Below are 14,684 nucleotides of genomic sequence, written 5' to 3'. Positions count from 1 at the left end.
CTGGGGCTCCAGTCCCCATGGGCCTCTGGGAAGCTCAGTTGTCCCCGAAGAAAAGGGGCACAGAAAAACAAGCTTTCCTGCAAGGCTGTGCAGCCCTGGCTGGGAGAGGGCCCTTTTTGGGCCTCTGGGGCTGCCCAAAGCGGGAGCGCCCTCAGGTGGCCCCCGCCTAGTCCTCCTTGCCCTCACCTTTTTCTCATCGGAGTATATGACTTCTGACTTGTCCATGCCCATGCCCGTGAGGTAGTCATAGAACTTTTCCTTTTGCTCCCGGGTCCCCTCTGGCTTTTCAGCTGCAGGAGGGAGCAAGGGGAGGTGAGAATGTCAGTGTGTGAGGGGGGGGGGGGTGGCAGGGGGGGATGGGAAGGGCAGGGTAGAGGCCAGGGAGGACTGGAGGTCTAGGGGCCCAGCCCTAGGAGAAGTTGTTCCTGGGGGAAGCCTGGTGGGAGTTTAGTGGTGCCTACCAAAGAAGGACAGCCCCATGTACTGCTTGTCTTCTGGGAAAGAGGCGAGCATGAAGGTCTTGGGGTCCTTGGGGAGCAGCAGGTGTTCATAATATTCTCTGTCATTCTCTAGAAGAGAAAGCCGCTGGGTGAGACCATGGAGATGGCACAGTGGGTCCCTCCTCACAGGTGAGGAAAGCTGGGGGTGCCCAGGCCCACACAGCCAATCGGTGAGGGCCAGGGGTTCACCTGGGCCACATGTCCCTCACTCCTACTGTGCACCAGGCCTGTGCGGAATGGATGTGGCATCAGAGGAGCCTCTGTGAACTGTGGCTGTCAGGGCCTTTCTCCCCATTTTCCAGATGAGGAAAATGAGCTTCAGAGAGGAGCCTCGGGAGTTGGTTCAATTCCATTGGCATTTGTGTGTTCCTGCTATGGGCCTTCTCTGCAGTGATGGTGGGGATATGGGTAAAGTCACTGCCTGCCCAATAAAGAGGCTGCCACTCTTAGGTCCCCGAGTATAAAGAGTGGTTGAACCCTAGCTTGTTTGGCTAAGTGGATAGAGCATCGGCCCACGGACTGAAGGGTCCAGGATTCAATTTCGGCCAAGGGTGTGTACCTTGGTTGCAGGCTCAATCCCTGGCCCTGGTCTGGGAAGCAACCAATCAATATGTCTCTCTCACATTGATGTTTCCTCTCTCTCTATCTATCCCCCTCACTTTAACTCTCTCTAAAAATCAGTGGGAAAATATCCTCAGGTGAGGCTTAACAAAAAACAAACAAAAAGCCTGGATGTGCGGCAGGACTGGAAGCAACCTCAGGTACAGTCCAGGTCAGTGATGGCGAACCTATGACACGTGTGTCAGAGGTGACCCTCAAACTCATTTTTTTGGTTGATTTTTCTTTGTTAAATGGCATTTAAATAAAATAAATATCAAAAATATAAGTCTTTGTTTTACTATGGTTGAAAATATCAAACAATTTCTATATGTGACACAGCACCAGAGTTAAGTTAGGGTTTTTCAAAATGCTGACACGCCGAGCTCAAAAGGTTTGCCATCAGTGGTCCAGGTCTAATTGCAGGAGGAGTGAGAGAGACAAGTGGGCTCCTGTCTCTCCATTTCCTGAGCTGATCACTGCAATGTCCTCCTTGGGTGGTTTGTGAGTATTAAAGTGGGTTAATTCATAGAAAGCACTTCAAACAGCAGCCGGCACATAGTAAGAGCTCAGAGATGCTGGCAGCTATGACTGATGGCTTCAGTGTGCAGGCAGTGGGCCCATGGAGATGTAAGAAGAGGGCGTCTCCCGGCTCACTGTGCCCAAAGCCCCCAGGTCCCCTCCTTTGTGCTGGTCCACCCACCATCTCCCATCCCACACAGCAACCCTTCCCCTCAGGGCTCACCGGATGTGGACAGGGTCCCATTTTCCCGTTGGACCTTCAGCCTGCTGCAGTTATAGAGGCACTGGTCCCCCCTAAAGCCAGACAGAAGAGGGGAGAAAACAGTAAGATAGTCAAGAAGAAGTGGACTGTCACAATCCTGGAGGGGGAGAGTCAGGTGGCAATTAGAGTCAGCCCCGCCCCCATCCCCTGGATGAGAAGGCTGAGACCAGGAGTGGGGAGGGGCTTGCTCCAGGTGTTTGGGCAGCTGGGAGGAGGAGCCAGAAGCTGGGCTGCATTTGGGGCTGAGCTGGCACTTGAGGGCCATGTGCGGGTCTTACATGGTCATGTATTCTCTGAACAGTATTGTTTCCTCTGTGTGGTTGGGGGTGAAGTAAAAGAAGGATGCATGGATTTTGCTAGCTTTTTCCTTGTACCCGGGTAAGCGGGAAGCCGAGGCAATATAAAACCACTTGCCAGAGATCTGAGGAGAAGCCAGAAGCAGGTGATGGAGACTGGGAGCTTAATTCTTGATAGTCAGCTGGGAGGAGACCCGGGCAGATCTTTCCACTTTGCAAATCAGGAGACTGGAGGCCTGGAGGAGGAGTGGGGCTGCAGGAGCCAGCCATCCCCCGCCCTCCCCCTTCCCCTCCCCTGTGGCCCCTCACCCAGTGCAGCTTGCCCTGCTGAGGGACTTTTCAAGGAGGCTCTGAGCTTGGAGGCAGAGGACCGCCACTGGAGGCTGGCCTGGTTCTCACCCCAGTGCCCAGGAGAGGCTGACCGCAAGCCCGCAGGGGAAGGGAGTCCAGAGAGGGAGACAGCTCTCACAGCACTCAGGGCCCAGGCACCCACCTGGTCCAGGGAGGCATTGGTGATGGGCACCGAGAAATTGGGACACGCCGGGCTCTGGGCGTCCAGCAGGGGAAGAAGGCTCAAGACTGCAAGGGCCCAGGGCAGCGCCATGGCAAGACAAGGATGTGGCTAGAGTCCGAGGTACTGGTGGCTGGGGTGCGGTGACCTTTATAATGAGCTGTGGGCAGGGCCCTGGGCACCCGCTGTGACACAATCCTATGAGTGTTTGTGAAATGCCATGTGCAGAACATTCCCTCCTTTTCCAAAAGTCAGCCCCAGGTAAAGCCTCCAAGCTCGGGTCTTATTTGGGTCCCTGACCTCGAGATCAGAGTCCAAAGGTCTGGCTGTTCAAAGCCAAGGTGGAAAGGGCTGGAGTGATATTAGTGAAGCTGGTAGATTCCATAGAGGGGCAGGTGCTCAGGGTTTCATCCAACTCCTGCCCCTCTGAGTGCCAGGACTTGAGAGGGACCCAGTCATAAATCAAATGCTGAAGGCAACTTGGAGGTTCCCAGGCTAGCCTGGGTGTAGGGGTGATGGGCGGGGGAGGGGTGCAGGGGGCCGGGGGAGGCAAACATGGATTCAGTTCCAGTTGAGTGTGGTAACAACTGTGAAAGACCAAAAGTCCAGAGAGGCCCCAACCTAGTCCTGGAGGCAGGGATATTTTCCAAGAATAAAACACACACAAAAAAAATAACACGGGGCATTAAGTTGAATGTCTGTTTTCAGTAAATGTATTATGTGAACCATCTCCAACATCTGAAACAGGAAATCACTTCTGTGTTTTCTTCATCCTCTGATATTCAAGTGTGAAGCTTGCTCTCTTTCACCAGCTGCCCCAATCCTGGAGCAGTGCCCAGCACACAGTGGGTGCTCAGGAAATCCTGTGGAATCACTAACTCTACCACCCTTCTGCATTTCTACTTGACGGGGTCAAATCTTTATCCATACAAATCATATGTTCACAAAGTATCATTACGGTACTTACAACTTTGGATGATCATCCATTTTATTTTTCAAAAATGAGAATTTTATTGATTTCAGAAAGGAAGGGGGAGGGAGAGAGAGATAGAAACATCAATGATGAGAATCATTGATTGGCTGCCTCCTGAACGCCCCCTACTGGGGATCAAGCCCGCATTAGAGGCTTGTGCCCTTGATCACAGCCTGTGGGGCTCCTGCCTCTTCTGATGGCACTGGGGGTTCAGAGACAGATGGTGGACAGGTGGGTGTGCAGCCTGCTGCCGTCTCCCCTGAAGGCCCTGCGGACCCCTCAGGAGGAGTTCTCCCTCCAGCACAGGCCCTGCTGCTCAGTCTCGGTGTTTGCAAAACGCCAGAGCTCTGCTCATGAAGAGAAGTTGCTTCCCAGGGCACCAGCCCCTGAAGGAGGTGCAGCGACCATGGCCACCTGTTGCCCAGATGCAGTCCCTGAGAGTGTCCTGCACGTGTCCACCTCCATCTAATAATATGCATTTTATATATGGGGACACTTCTTAAATGGAGGAATTTTCCTGGGCTTCCTCCTCCTCAGGAAGCCAGATAAGAAGGGGTGGGGCCAGGGGCTCTGGCACAAGCCTGGCCACCGGCCTGTGATCTGCTGCTTGGCAGTCGGCATCTCTGGAAAGACGTGGCTGGTGGTGGGACCCTCTGGGACCATTGGAATATCTTGGGGTGCTGGCCCCCAGGATGATATGGGCCCAGCTCCTCTGTGATTGAAGCAGCCTTTCCCATGGGCCTGCTGGGATGGAGACACCCCAGGAAGCCATCCTTCATGGCCTCTCTCTGTACCTCATCTCGAGACACCCGCTCTGTCCTGGGGATCCCTGTGGAATTGGGCCAGTGGCCAGCTACCTGCCAGGCCGTGTCCTATCCCCCTACCCCGTAGCAGCGCGTACCTCAGCTTTTCTGGAATGTGTGTGCATCAGTGATATTTGTATATTTGAGGCATTGAAAAATTCTATTTTTCTTATGAGAGCAAATGAAGAAGAATGAATAATGATAATAAAAAAAAAGAAAGGAAAAGCCAAAAAAAAAAAACCCAAAACATTTCCAAAGTATGTGGTGTATGTCAATTGACTTGTGGTTTCCAAAGTCAGTTTGGTGGGTGGAAGGTTGACACAGCCATTCCCCCCTTCCCCACCCGTGGACCTGTTGGGGGCACAGTCCCACTCTTCCTGCCTCCCTCGGGAGGCTTCTGTGTTTCCAACATTCCCCCTGTCTCTGTCTTGGCTCTGGCCCTGGTCCAGGAGCTCACCTCGTCAGGCCCCACCCAGCTCACCTCCCAGATGGCCACGGTGATGTTTGCCATAAGATCCTTTAAGCCTGGCACCATGCTGCGTGCCTGAGTCCTCTCCACCCCTTACCCACCTGAACTCCTGGTGTGGGTCCTCTGCTTTATGTCCCTCATAGGACAGTGTGCTCTCATGTGCCATGCCAGCACAGCGAAGGGTTCAGTGAGCCTGGGGGGGGGGGAGGGTGTGGATATTGAAGGATGTAGAAAAGACAGACAAAGAGAATAAGCTGGACCTAGGTGGATCTTCTGTGCCTGGCTAAGGCTACAGAGAGAGACCCAGACAGCAATCTGAGCCTTTATTTTATAGCCAGAGGTAAACAAGGTAGTGGTCACCATAGTTACAATGTTCTTGTGAGTTTCACTTGTTTTGGCAGCACTTGCTACATCTCCTGCAGCCATTAGCTACCCAGATAAGATCTAGGGAGAGTCATAAGATCAAGCCTAATTATGCTAAGAGGGCTGTGCCCGCTAAGCTGGGACTTTTTTATGGCCTTGCCAACAGGTCAGTCCAAGGCTTAACCCTATAGCCGCTCCTTACATCTCACCCTTTTTTTATTTTTAAGCTACCATAATGAAAATAAAACTTTAGCATCAAGAACAAAACTCTGGCTATTAAAACAATAACAAAACAATGCCAATGCCAAACCCAAACTACAGACATGTTATCATTTTAAAACTTAAACATAATGCTCTGGCTATTAAAACAATGCCAATGTGTTAACATCTTAAAAATAGTAAGAATAACAAAACAATGCCAATGCAACACAGCAATGAGAGAGAAATCAAACTACAGTAACATTTTTCTACTAAATGAAAGTTTCTTTTGCTGCTTTACTCAGAGTCCTCAGACTTGGCTTTGCAAGACTTTGCAGAAGACTGGCAGCTAACCAATGCTAGCATAGCCAGAAACATGATTGAGGGAGTAGCTTCCACATCTTGCTTTTCTACCATCTGCTGGGCCTCAGTTATTAACTTCTTCAGCTGACCCCATGTTGGCACTTCAGTCCCTTGCATAGCCTTCCTTTTCTTCTTTTTTCCACTTTTCTATCATTGGGGCAACTCTCAGTCTTTTGAACAATGGGACAAGGAGCTTCTCTGGGTCCATTGTGGTGACACACGTAACGCTCTGGTACCCAAATTGGCTGCACTGCTCCTTCTGGAAAGATGCAAACACAACCTCTTCCCCACATCATTACTGAAACTGGTAAAACTCTTGTCTGGTTTGTGCGTCCTTCCACCGGGCTAAGTCAGCAGAGGCTATTGTACAGGAGGCCTGATGCCTTTCGGCCGCTGTACAACTCTCTGCATTGTAATTCAAAAAATTTAACGCATAACATTCTTCTCCCCCTTTTTTTATTTTTATAGTTGTATTTTAAGAGTAGGATTGGCGCTCTCTGCTATTGCCTGAGTCCTGATCTATCACCCTAGGAAGAACTTGCCAATCCTGCGCTTCCCAGGGTGGTATGATGAAGGTTTACTGAGCCAGCTGGAAAGGCTGCAGTAGGGTTAAGGATAAGGCCCCTACTGTTTGGTGAGGCCGGGGCCCGCTTGAAGTTTCCCTGCCTAGGGGGCATTGGATTATCATCGACATCAGTCTTGGAGCGCCATTCATTTGCCCAATGCTTTCCTCTCCTGCATCTTGGGAATAGTCCAGGCTGCTTGTTTCCACTCCCTGTAGCCTGTCGACTTCCATTTCTAGCATTACAGTCTTTAGCAAAATGCCCTCGTTTGCCACAGTTAAAGCAGCCCCCTTTCTTTTTCTGCTGACCAGTGAGTAACACCTCCTTTAATGTGGCAGCTAATACTATTCCCCGAACGTAGGCTGGTCCGATGTCAGCACAGCCGCGAATATAATACTTCCATAATAAGTAGTCTCCAGGTGAGAGACAGACCTTGCAACAATACTGAAAGCAGACAGAGGAATTTTCCCTGGACCTTCAACTATATAACGATCTCTAAGTTGTTTTCCTACCTTCTCTCATGTCTCTACATTTACTTTTCCTTCCCCAGGAAACCATGCGCAGGTTTTACTTACAAAATCCAACAAATCGAAAAGCTGTTGATACCTCACAGAACAGCCCTGTGCTTGGAGTATGGCCTTATAAGTTCTTTTCCTGCGATCCTGACTTTCCCATGTTTTATCCTAGTTATTACTAAACGTCACTCCTTACCTTCCTTTTTGCTTTCTGCACGTGCTTCCCTGGAGTGTCCTTTCACCTGACAACTGCAGTTCCCCCGAACTCAGGCCCCGGCTTGGGCGCCAAATGTGCCAGGCCAGCTCAGCCACGGGTTTGGTGAGCCTGAGGGGGGCATGGTGAAGGATGTAGAAAAGACAGACAAAGGGAATAAGCTGGACCTAGGTGGATCTTCTGTGCCTGGCTAAGGCTACAGAGAGACCCAGACAGCAAGCCGAGCCTTTATTTTATAGCCAGAGGTAAACAAGGTAGTGGTCACCATAGTTACAATGTTCTTGTGAGTTTCACTTGTTTTGGCAGCACTTGCTACATCTCCTGCAGCCCATTAGCTACCCAGATAAGATCTAAGGCAGCGTTTCTCAACCTGTGGGTCGCGACCCCTTGGGGGTCGAACGACCCTTTCACAGGAGTTGCCTAAAACCATCCTGAATATCAGATATTTACATTACGATTCATAACAGTAGCAAAATTACAGTTAGGAAGTTGCAACGAAAATAATTTTATGGTTGGGGTTCACAATATGAGGAACTATATTTAAAGGGCCAGAAGGTTGAGAACCACCGATCTAGGTAGAGTCATTAGGTCAAGCGTAATTATGCTAAGAGGGCAGTGCCTGCAAAGCTGGGACTTGTTTGTGGCTTTGCCAAAAGGTCAGTCTGAAGCTTAAACCTATAGCTGCTCCCGGCACTCTCAGAACCTTGGCTTGCAACAGGAACAGCAGGTGTTAACCAAGCTCCTAATCTATCTAGACTGGCTCAGATGCCCCTTCCAGAAAGCCTTCCCAGACTCCCCCTCCTGCAGAAGGAACCTTCTCGTGCTGGGCTCCCACACCAATGCCATCCTCCATCCTGGCATGTGTACTGGGGGTTACAGCAGGGGCTTCTGCAGCCAGGGGCACCAGTTTCAACATGAATGAATGAGTGAATGAATGAGTGAGCAAATGACAACCTGCCTATTCCAAAAGCAGAAACTTTATTGGTGCAATTGAGGGAAAGAACTGAGGCACACAGGGTGGGTGGGGGTCTCAGGATAGGCCCCCAAAGTCCCCGAGGTCCTAATCCAATGCTGTTCCTGTCTTGGACCTCTCCTCTTCCTTCTTCCTTTCCTCATCGTGCTGTTTCTCCAGCGGCAGGCACAGATTCTGCAGGACAGCAGGAGAAGAAACACAATGATAGGGGTGGGCAGGGGCTCCTGAGGGGAAGGTGGAGTGGGCTCTGGACTGGGGCTCCAGTCCCCATGGGCCTCTGGAAGCTCAGCTGTCCCCGCAGTGAGATGGGCACAGAAAAGCAGGCTCTCCTGCCTGGCTGTGCAGCACTAGCTGGGAGATGGCCCTCATTGGGCCTCTAGGGCTGCCCAAAGCAGGAGCGCCCTCAAGTGGGCACCGCCTAGTCCTCCTTGCCCTCACCTTTTTCTCATCAGAGTACATGACTTCCGACTTGTCCATGCCCATGCACGTGAGGTAGTCATAGAACTGTTCCATTTGCTCCGGGGTCGCCTCTGGCTTGTCAGCTGCAGGAGGGAGCAAGGGGAGGTGAGAATGTCAGTGTGTGTGTGTGTGGGGGGGGAGTGTATGGGGGATGGCAGGGTAGAGGACAGGAAGGACTGGAGGTCTAGGGGCCCAGCCCTAGGAGCAGGTGTTACTGGGGGAAGCCTGGTGGGAGTTTGGGGGTGCCTACCATAGAAGGACAGCCCCATTTTCTGCTTGTCTTCTGGGAAGGCAGAGAGCATGACGGTCTTGGGGTCCTTGGGGAGCAGCAGGTGGACAAAATGTTCTGTGCCATTCTCTGGAAGAGAAAGCTCTGGGTGAGACCATGGAGATGGCACAGTGGGTCCCTCCTCACAGGTGAGGAAACCTGGGTGTGCTCAGGCCCACACAGCCAATCGGTGAGGGCCAGGGGTTCACCTGGGCCACTGTCCCTCACTCCTACTGTGCACCAGGCCCTGTGCCGAATGGATGTGGAATCAGAGGAGCCTCTGTGAACTGTGGCTGTCAGGGCCTTTCTCCCCATTTTCCAGATGAGGAAATGAGGTTCAGAGAGGAGCCTGGGGTGTTGGTTCAATTCCCTTGGCATTTGTGTGTTCCTGCTATGGGCCTTCTCTGCAGTGATGGTGGGGTCATGGGTGGGCTGCCACCCTTAGGTCCCAGAGGACAAAGAGTGGTTGAGCGCTTGCCAGTTTGGCTAAGTGAATAGAGCTTCGGCCCACGGTCTGAAGGGTCCAGGGTTCCATCTCGGCCAAGGGTATGTACCTCAATTTCAGGCTCAATCCCCAGCCCTGGTGTTGGTGGCAACCAATCAATGTGTCTCTCTCACATTGATGTTTCCTTTCTCTCTGTCTCTCCCCCTCACTTTCACTCTCTCTAAAAATCAAGGGGAAAATATCCTCAGGTGAGGATTAATAAAAAACAAACAAAAAGAGTGGTTGAGAGGCAGGACTGGAACCAACCTCGGGGAGAGTCCAGGTCTAATTGCAGGAAGAGTGAGAGAGACAAGGGGCTCGTGTCTGTCCATTTCCTGAGCTGATCACTGCAATGTCCTCCTTGGGTGGTTTGTGAGTATTAAAGTGGGTTAATTCATAGAAAGCACTTCAAACAGCACCCGGCACATAGTAAGAGCTCAGAGATGTTGGCAGCTATGACTGATGGCTTCAGTGTGCAGGCAGCGGGCCCATGGAGATGGAAGAAGTGGGCATCTCCCGGGCTCTCTTGCCCAAAGCCCCCAGGTCCCCTCCTTTGGCCTGGCCCACCCACCATCTCCCATCCCACACAGCGACCCTTCCCTGAAGGCTCACCGGATTTGGACAGGGTCCCATTTTCTCGTTGGACCTTCACGCTGCTGATGTTATAGATGCACTGGTCCCCCCTAAAGCCAGACAGAAGAGGGGAGAAAACGGTAAGATATTCAAGGAGAAGTGGACTGTCACAATCTTGGAGGGGGAGAGTCAGGTGGCAATTAGAGTCAGCACCGCCCCCATCCCCTGGATGAGAAGGCTGAGGCCAGGAGGGGGGCAGGTCTTGCTCAAGGTGTTTGGGCAGCTGGGAGGAGGAGCAAGAAGCTGAGCTGGCACCACGGGAAGTTCTTACACGGTTATGTACTCTCTGAGCAGTATCGTGTCCTCCGTGTGGTTGGGGGTGAAGTAAAAAAAGACTGCATGGATTTTGCTAGCTTCCTTCTTGTACTCGGGGAAGCGGAAAGCCGAGGCGATATAAAACCACTTGCCAGAGATCTGAGGAGAAGCCAGGAGCAGGTGATGGAGACTGAGAGCTTAATCCTTGATAGACAGCTGGGAGGAGACTCTGGCAGATCTTTCGAGTTTGCAAATCAAGAGACAGAGGCCGGGCGAGTAGTGTGGCTGCAGGAGCTCAGTCTAGGAATCAGCCTTGACCCCCATCAAACTACCCCCCCTGCCCCGCTCTCAAACCCTCCTCCCCGGTGGCCCCCACCCAGTGCAGCTTGCCCCGCTGAGGGACTTTGCAAGGCGACTCTGAGCTTGGAGGCAGAGGACCGCCACTGGAGGCTGGCCTTGTTCTCACCCCAGCGCCCAGGAGAGGCTGACCGCAAGCCAGCAGGGGAAGGGAGTCCAGAGAGTGAGACAGCTCCCATAGCACTCAGGGCCCAGGCACCCACCTGGTCCAGGGAGGCATTGGTGATGGGCACCGAGAAATTGGGACACGCCGGGCTCTGGGCGTCCAGCAGGGGAAGAAGGCTCAAGACTGCAAGGGCCCAGGGCAGCGCCATGGCAAGATGAGGATGTGGCTAGAGTCCGAGGTACTGGTGGCTGAGAGGTGCGGTGACCTTTATAATGAGCTGTGGGCAGGGCCCTGGGGACCCGCTGTGACACAATCCTGTGAGTGGGAAAACCATGTGCAAAACCTTCCCTCCTTTCCGAAAAGTCAGCCCCAGGTAAAGCCTCCAAGCTCTGGTCTAATTTGGGTCCCTGACCTCGAGATCAGGGCCCAAAGGTCTGGCTGTTCAAAGCCAAGGTGGAAAGGGCTGGAGTGATATTAGTGAAGCTGGTAGATTCCATAGAGGGGCAGGTGCTCATGGTTTCATCCAACTCCTGCCCCTCTGAGTGCCAGGACTTGAGAGGGACCCAGTCATAAATCAAATGCTAATGCAACTTGGAGGTTCCCAGGCTAGCCTGGGTGTAGGGGTGATGGGCGGGGGAGGGGTGCCAGGGGTGGGGGAAGGCAAACATGGATTCAGTTCCAGTTGAGTGTGGTAACAACTGTGAAAGACCAAAAGTCCAAAGATGCCCCAACCCAGGATGGGAGGCAGGGATATTTTCCAAAAAACAAACAAACAAAAAACAACACGGAGCATTAAGTTGAATGTCTGTTTTCAGTAAATGTATTATGTGAACCATCTCCAACATCTGAAACAGGAAATCACTTCTGTGTTGTCTTCATCCTCTGCTATTCAAGTGGGAACCTTGCTCTCTTTCACCAGCTGCCCCAATCCTGGAGCAGTGCCCAGCACACAGTGGGTGCTCAGGAAATCCTGTGCAATTACTAACTCTACCACCCTTCTGCATTTCAATATGATGGTTTCAAATCTTTATCCATACAAATCATATTTTCACAAAGTAGTATTATGGTATGCTTACAACTTTGGATCCTTGTCCATTTTATTTTTTTAACTGATATTTTTATTGATTTCAGAGAGGGAGAGAGAGATAGAGACATCAATGACGAGAATCATTGATTGGCTGCAACCTGCATGCCCCGTAGTGGGGATGGAGCTGGCAACCCAGGCTTGTCCCCTTGACCAGAGTTGAACCTGTGACCCTTTAGTACACAGGCTGATGCTCCATCCACTGAGCCAAACCAGCTAGGGCCATTTTATATATTTTGAATAGTTTTTCATGTTTCACTGTAGTGAGTGGTTGTGATTTTAAAGCTCACATCACCTTTCATTCACTTCCTAGATTATAGTTTACTTAACCATGCCCTCTCTTTATATCTCTCTATAGCATTTTATGTTATTACTAGAGGCCTGGTGCATGAAATTCATGCACTGGGTGGCTTGGGGGGTGTCCCTCAACCCAACTTGCACCCTCTCCAAACTGGGACCCCTGGAAGGATGTCCGACTGCCCGTTTAGGCCCAATCCTCCATGGCCCCTCTCTGTTCCTCATCTGGAGACCCCCACTCTGGCCTGGGGATCCCTGTGGAATTGGGCCAGTGGCCTGCTACCTGCCAGGCCGTGTCCTATCCCCCCTCACCGTAGCAGCGGGTACCTCAGCTTTTCTGGAATGTGTGTGCATCAGTGATATTTGTATATTGGGGGCATTGGAACAGTCTATTTTCATTATGAGGCAAATGAAGAAGAATGACTACTGACCTTAAAAAAAAAAAGAAAAGCCAAAAGAACCCAGAAAAATTCCCAAAGTTTCTGGTGTTTGTGGTGTATGTCACTTGACCTGTGGTTTCTAAAGTCAGTTTGGTGGGGTGGAAGGTTGACACAGCCATTCCCCCATTCCCCACCCGTGTGCCTGCTGGGGGCACATTCCCACTCTTCCTGCCTCCCTCTGGAGGCTTCAGTGTTTCCAGCATTATTTCCAACATTCCCCCTGTCTCTGCCCTGGCCCTGGCGCTCACCTCATCAGGCACCCTGCCAGCTCACCTCCCAGATGGCCAGGGTGATGTTTGCCATAAGGTCCTACAATCCTGGCACCGTGCCGTGTGCCTGAGTCCTCTCCACCCCTTACCCACCTGAACTCCCGCTTTGTTCCTCTGCCTTATGTTCTTCAAACCTGTCCTGTCAGACCCTTGGCTTGCAGCAGGAACAGCAGGTGTTATCAAGCTCCTAATCTATCTAGACTGGCTCAGATGCCCCTTCCAGGAAGCCTTCCCAGACTCCCCCTCCTGTGGAAGGAACCTTCTCGTGCTGGGCTCCCACACCACGTGCCATCATTCATCCTGGCATGTGTGCTGGGGGTTACAGCAGGGGCTTCTGCAGCCAGGGGCGCAGGCTTCCACTTGACTGAATGAGTGAATGAATGAGTGAGTGAGCAAATGACAACCTGCCTATTCCAAATGCACAAACTTTATTGGTGCAACTGAGGGAAAGAACTGCGGCACACAGGGTGGGTGGGTGGGGGGGTCTCAGGATAGGCCCCCAAAGTCCCCGGGGTCCTAATCCAATGCTGTTCCTGTCTTGGACCTCTCCTCTTCCTTCTTCCTTTCCTCATCGTGCTGCTTCTCCAGGAGCAGGCACAGATTCTGCAGGACAGCAGGAGAAGAAACACAATGATAGGGGTGGGCAGGGGCTCCTGGGGGGACGGTGGGGTGCGCTCTGGACTGGGGCTCCATTCCCCATGGGCCTCTGGGAAGCTCAGCTGTCCCTGCAGTGAGATGGGCACAGAAAAGCAGGCTCTCCTGCCTGGCTGTGCAGCCCTGGCTGGGAGATGGCCCTCTCTGGGCCTCTGGGGCTGCCCAAAGCAGGAGCGCCCTCAGGTGGGCACCGCCTATTCCTCCTTGCCCTCACCTTTTTCTCATCCGTGTACATGACTTCCGACTTGTCCATGCCCATGCACGTGAGGTAGTCATAGAACTGTTGCATTTGCTCTGGGGGTCGCCTCTGGCTGGTCAGCTGCAGGAGGGAGCAAGGGGACAGGTGAGGAAGGGGTCAGTGTGTGGTGTGTTGTGTGTTTTCAGGGAGGGGTGGGTAACGGCCACGGAGGACTGGAGGTCTAGGGGCCCAGCCCTAGGAGCAGGTGGTCCTGGGGGAAGCCTGGTGGGAGTTTGGGGGTGCCTACCAAAGAAGGACAGCCCCATGTTCTGCTTGTCTTCTGGGAAAGAGGCGAGCATGAAGATCTTGGGGTCCTTGGAGAGGACCAGTTGCCCATAATGTTCTGTGCCATTCTCTGGAAGAGAAAGCCTCTGGGTGAGACCATGGAGTCAGCACAGTGGGTCCCTCCTCACAGGCGAGAAAACCTCGGAGCGCCCAGGCCCACACAGCCAGTTGGTGAGGGCCTGGGCCACGTGTCCCTCACTCCTACTGTGCACCAGGCCCTGTGCCGAATGGATGTGGAATCAGAGGGGCCTCTGTGAACTGTGGCTCTCAGGGCCTTTCTCCCCATTTTGCAGATGAGGAAAATGAGGTTCAGAGAGGAGCCTCGGGTGTTGGTTCAATTCCATTGGCATTTGTGTGTTCCTGCTATGGGCCTTCTCTGCAGTGATGGTGGGGACATGGGTGAAGTCACTGCCTGCCCAATAAACAGGCTGTCACCCTTAGGTCCCAGAGGGTAAAGAGTGGTTGAGCCCTGGTTGGTTTGGCTAAGTGGATAGAGAAACGGCCCATGGACTGAAGGGTCCAGGGTTTAATTCGGCCAAGGGCATGTACCTTGGTTGCTGGCTGGATCCCTAGCCCTGGTTGGGAGGCAACCAATCATTGTGTCTCTCACATTGATGTTTCCTTTCTCTCTGTCACTCCCCCTCACTTTCACTCTCTCTAAAATCAATGGGAAAATATCCTCAGGTGAGGGTTAATAAAAACAAACAAAAGACTGGAGGAGAGGCAGGACTGG

General features: G+C 52.3%; 3 protein-coding genes across 3 annotated transcripts in view; all 3 read right to left on the bottom strand.

The window, feature by feature from the left end:
* Positions 1–186: 186 nt before the first annotated feature.
* Positions 187–2,782, bottom strand: LOC102440687 (alpha-1-acid glycoprotein-like; the record flags this gene model as incomplete). The annotated part of the gene is made up of 5 exons (XM_006108173.3): positions 2,671–2,782; positions 2,160–2,302; positions 1,843–1,913; positions 462–569; positions 187–290 (listed from the first exon to the last, which is right to left on the bottom strand). Coding segments are annotated over exons 1-5 (537 nt in total), but the record flags the coding sequence as incomplete, so codon positions are not given.
* Positions 2,783–8,107: 5,325 nt separating this feature from the next.
* On the bottom strand, positions 8,108–10,892 carry LOC102440992 (alpha-1-acid glycoprotein 1-like). Its single transcript, XM_006108174.3, has 6 exons — positions 10,782–10,892; positions 10,238–10,380; positions 9,946–10,016; positions 8,832–8,939; positions 8,561–8,664; positions 8,108–8,296 (listed from the first exon to the last, which is right to left on the bottom strand). The coding sequence occupies exons 1-6, from the start codon at positions 10,890–10,892 to the stop codon at positions 8,210–8,212; spliced, it is 624 nt and encodes a 207-aa protein (XP_006108236.1). The 3' UTR covers positions 8,108–8,209.
* A 2,290-nt stretch (positions 10,893–13,182) lies between these two features.
* The window catches only part of LOC102441925 (alpha-1-acid glycoprotein-like), a 2,791-nt gene continuing 1,289 nt past the window's right edge, over positions 13,183–14,684 (bottom strand). The window contains 4 exon segments of the mRNA XM_023748811.1: positions 13,183–13,377; positions 13,643–13,726; positions 13,728–13,747; positions 13,914–14,021. Coding sequence (XP_023604579.1) covers positions 13,291–13,377; positions 13,643–13,726; positions 13,728–13,747; positions 13,914–14,021 — 299 coding nt within the window. The 3' untranslated portion in view covers positions 13,183–13,290.

This window comes from Myotis lucifugus, unplaced genomic scaffold (assembly GCF_000147115.1).
Source record: "Myotis lucifugus unplaced genomic scaffold, Myoluc2.0 scaffold_1845, whole genome shotgun sequence".
Classification (NCBI taxonomy): Eukaryota; Metazoa; Chordata; class Mammalia; order Chiroptera; family Vespertilionidae; genus Myotis; species Myotis lucifugus.
This window is presented reverse-complemented; position numbering and strand designations above follow the sequence as displayed.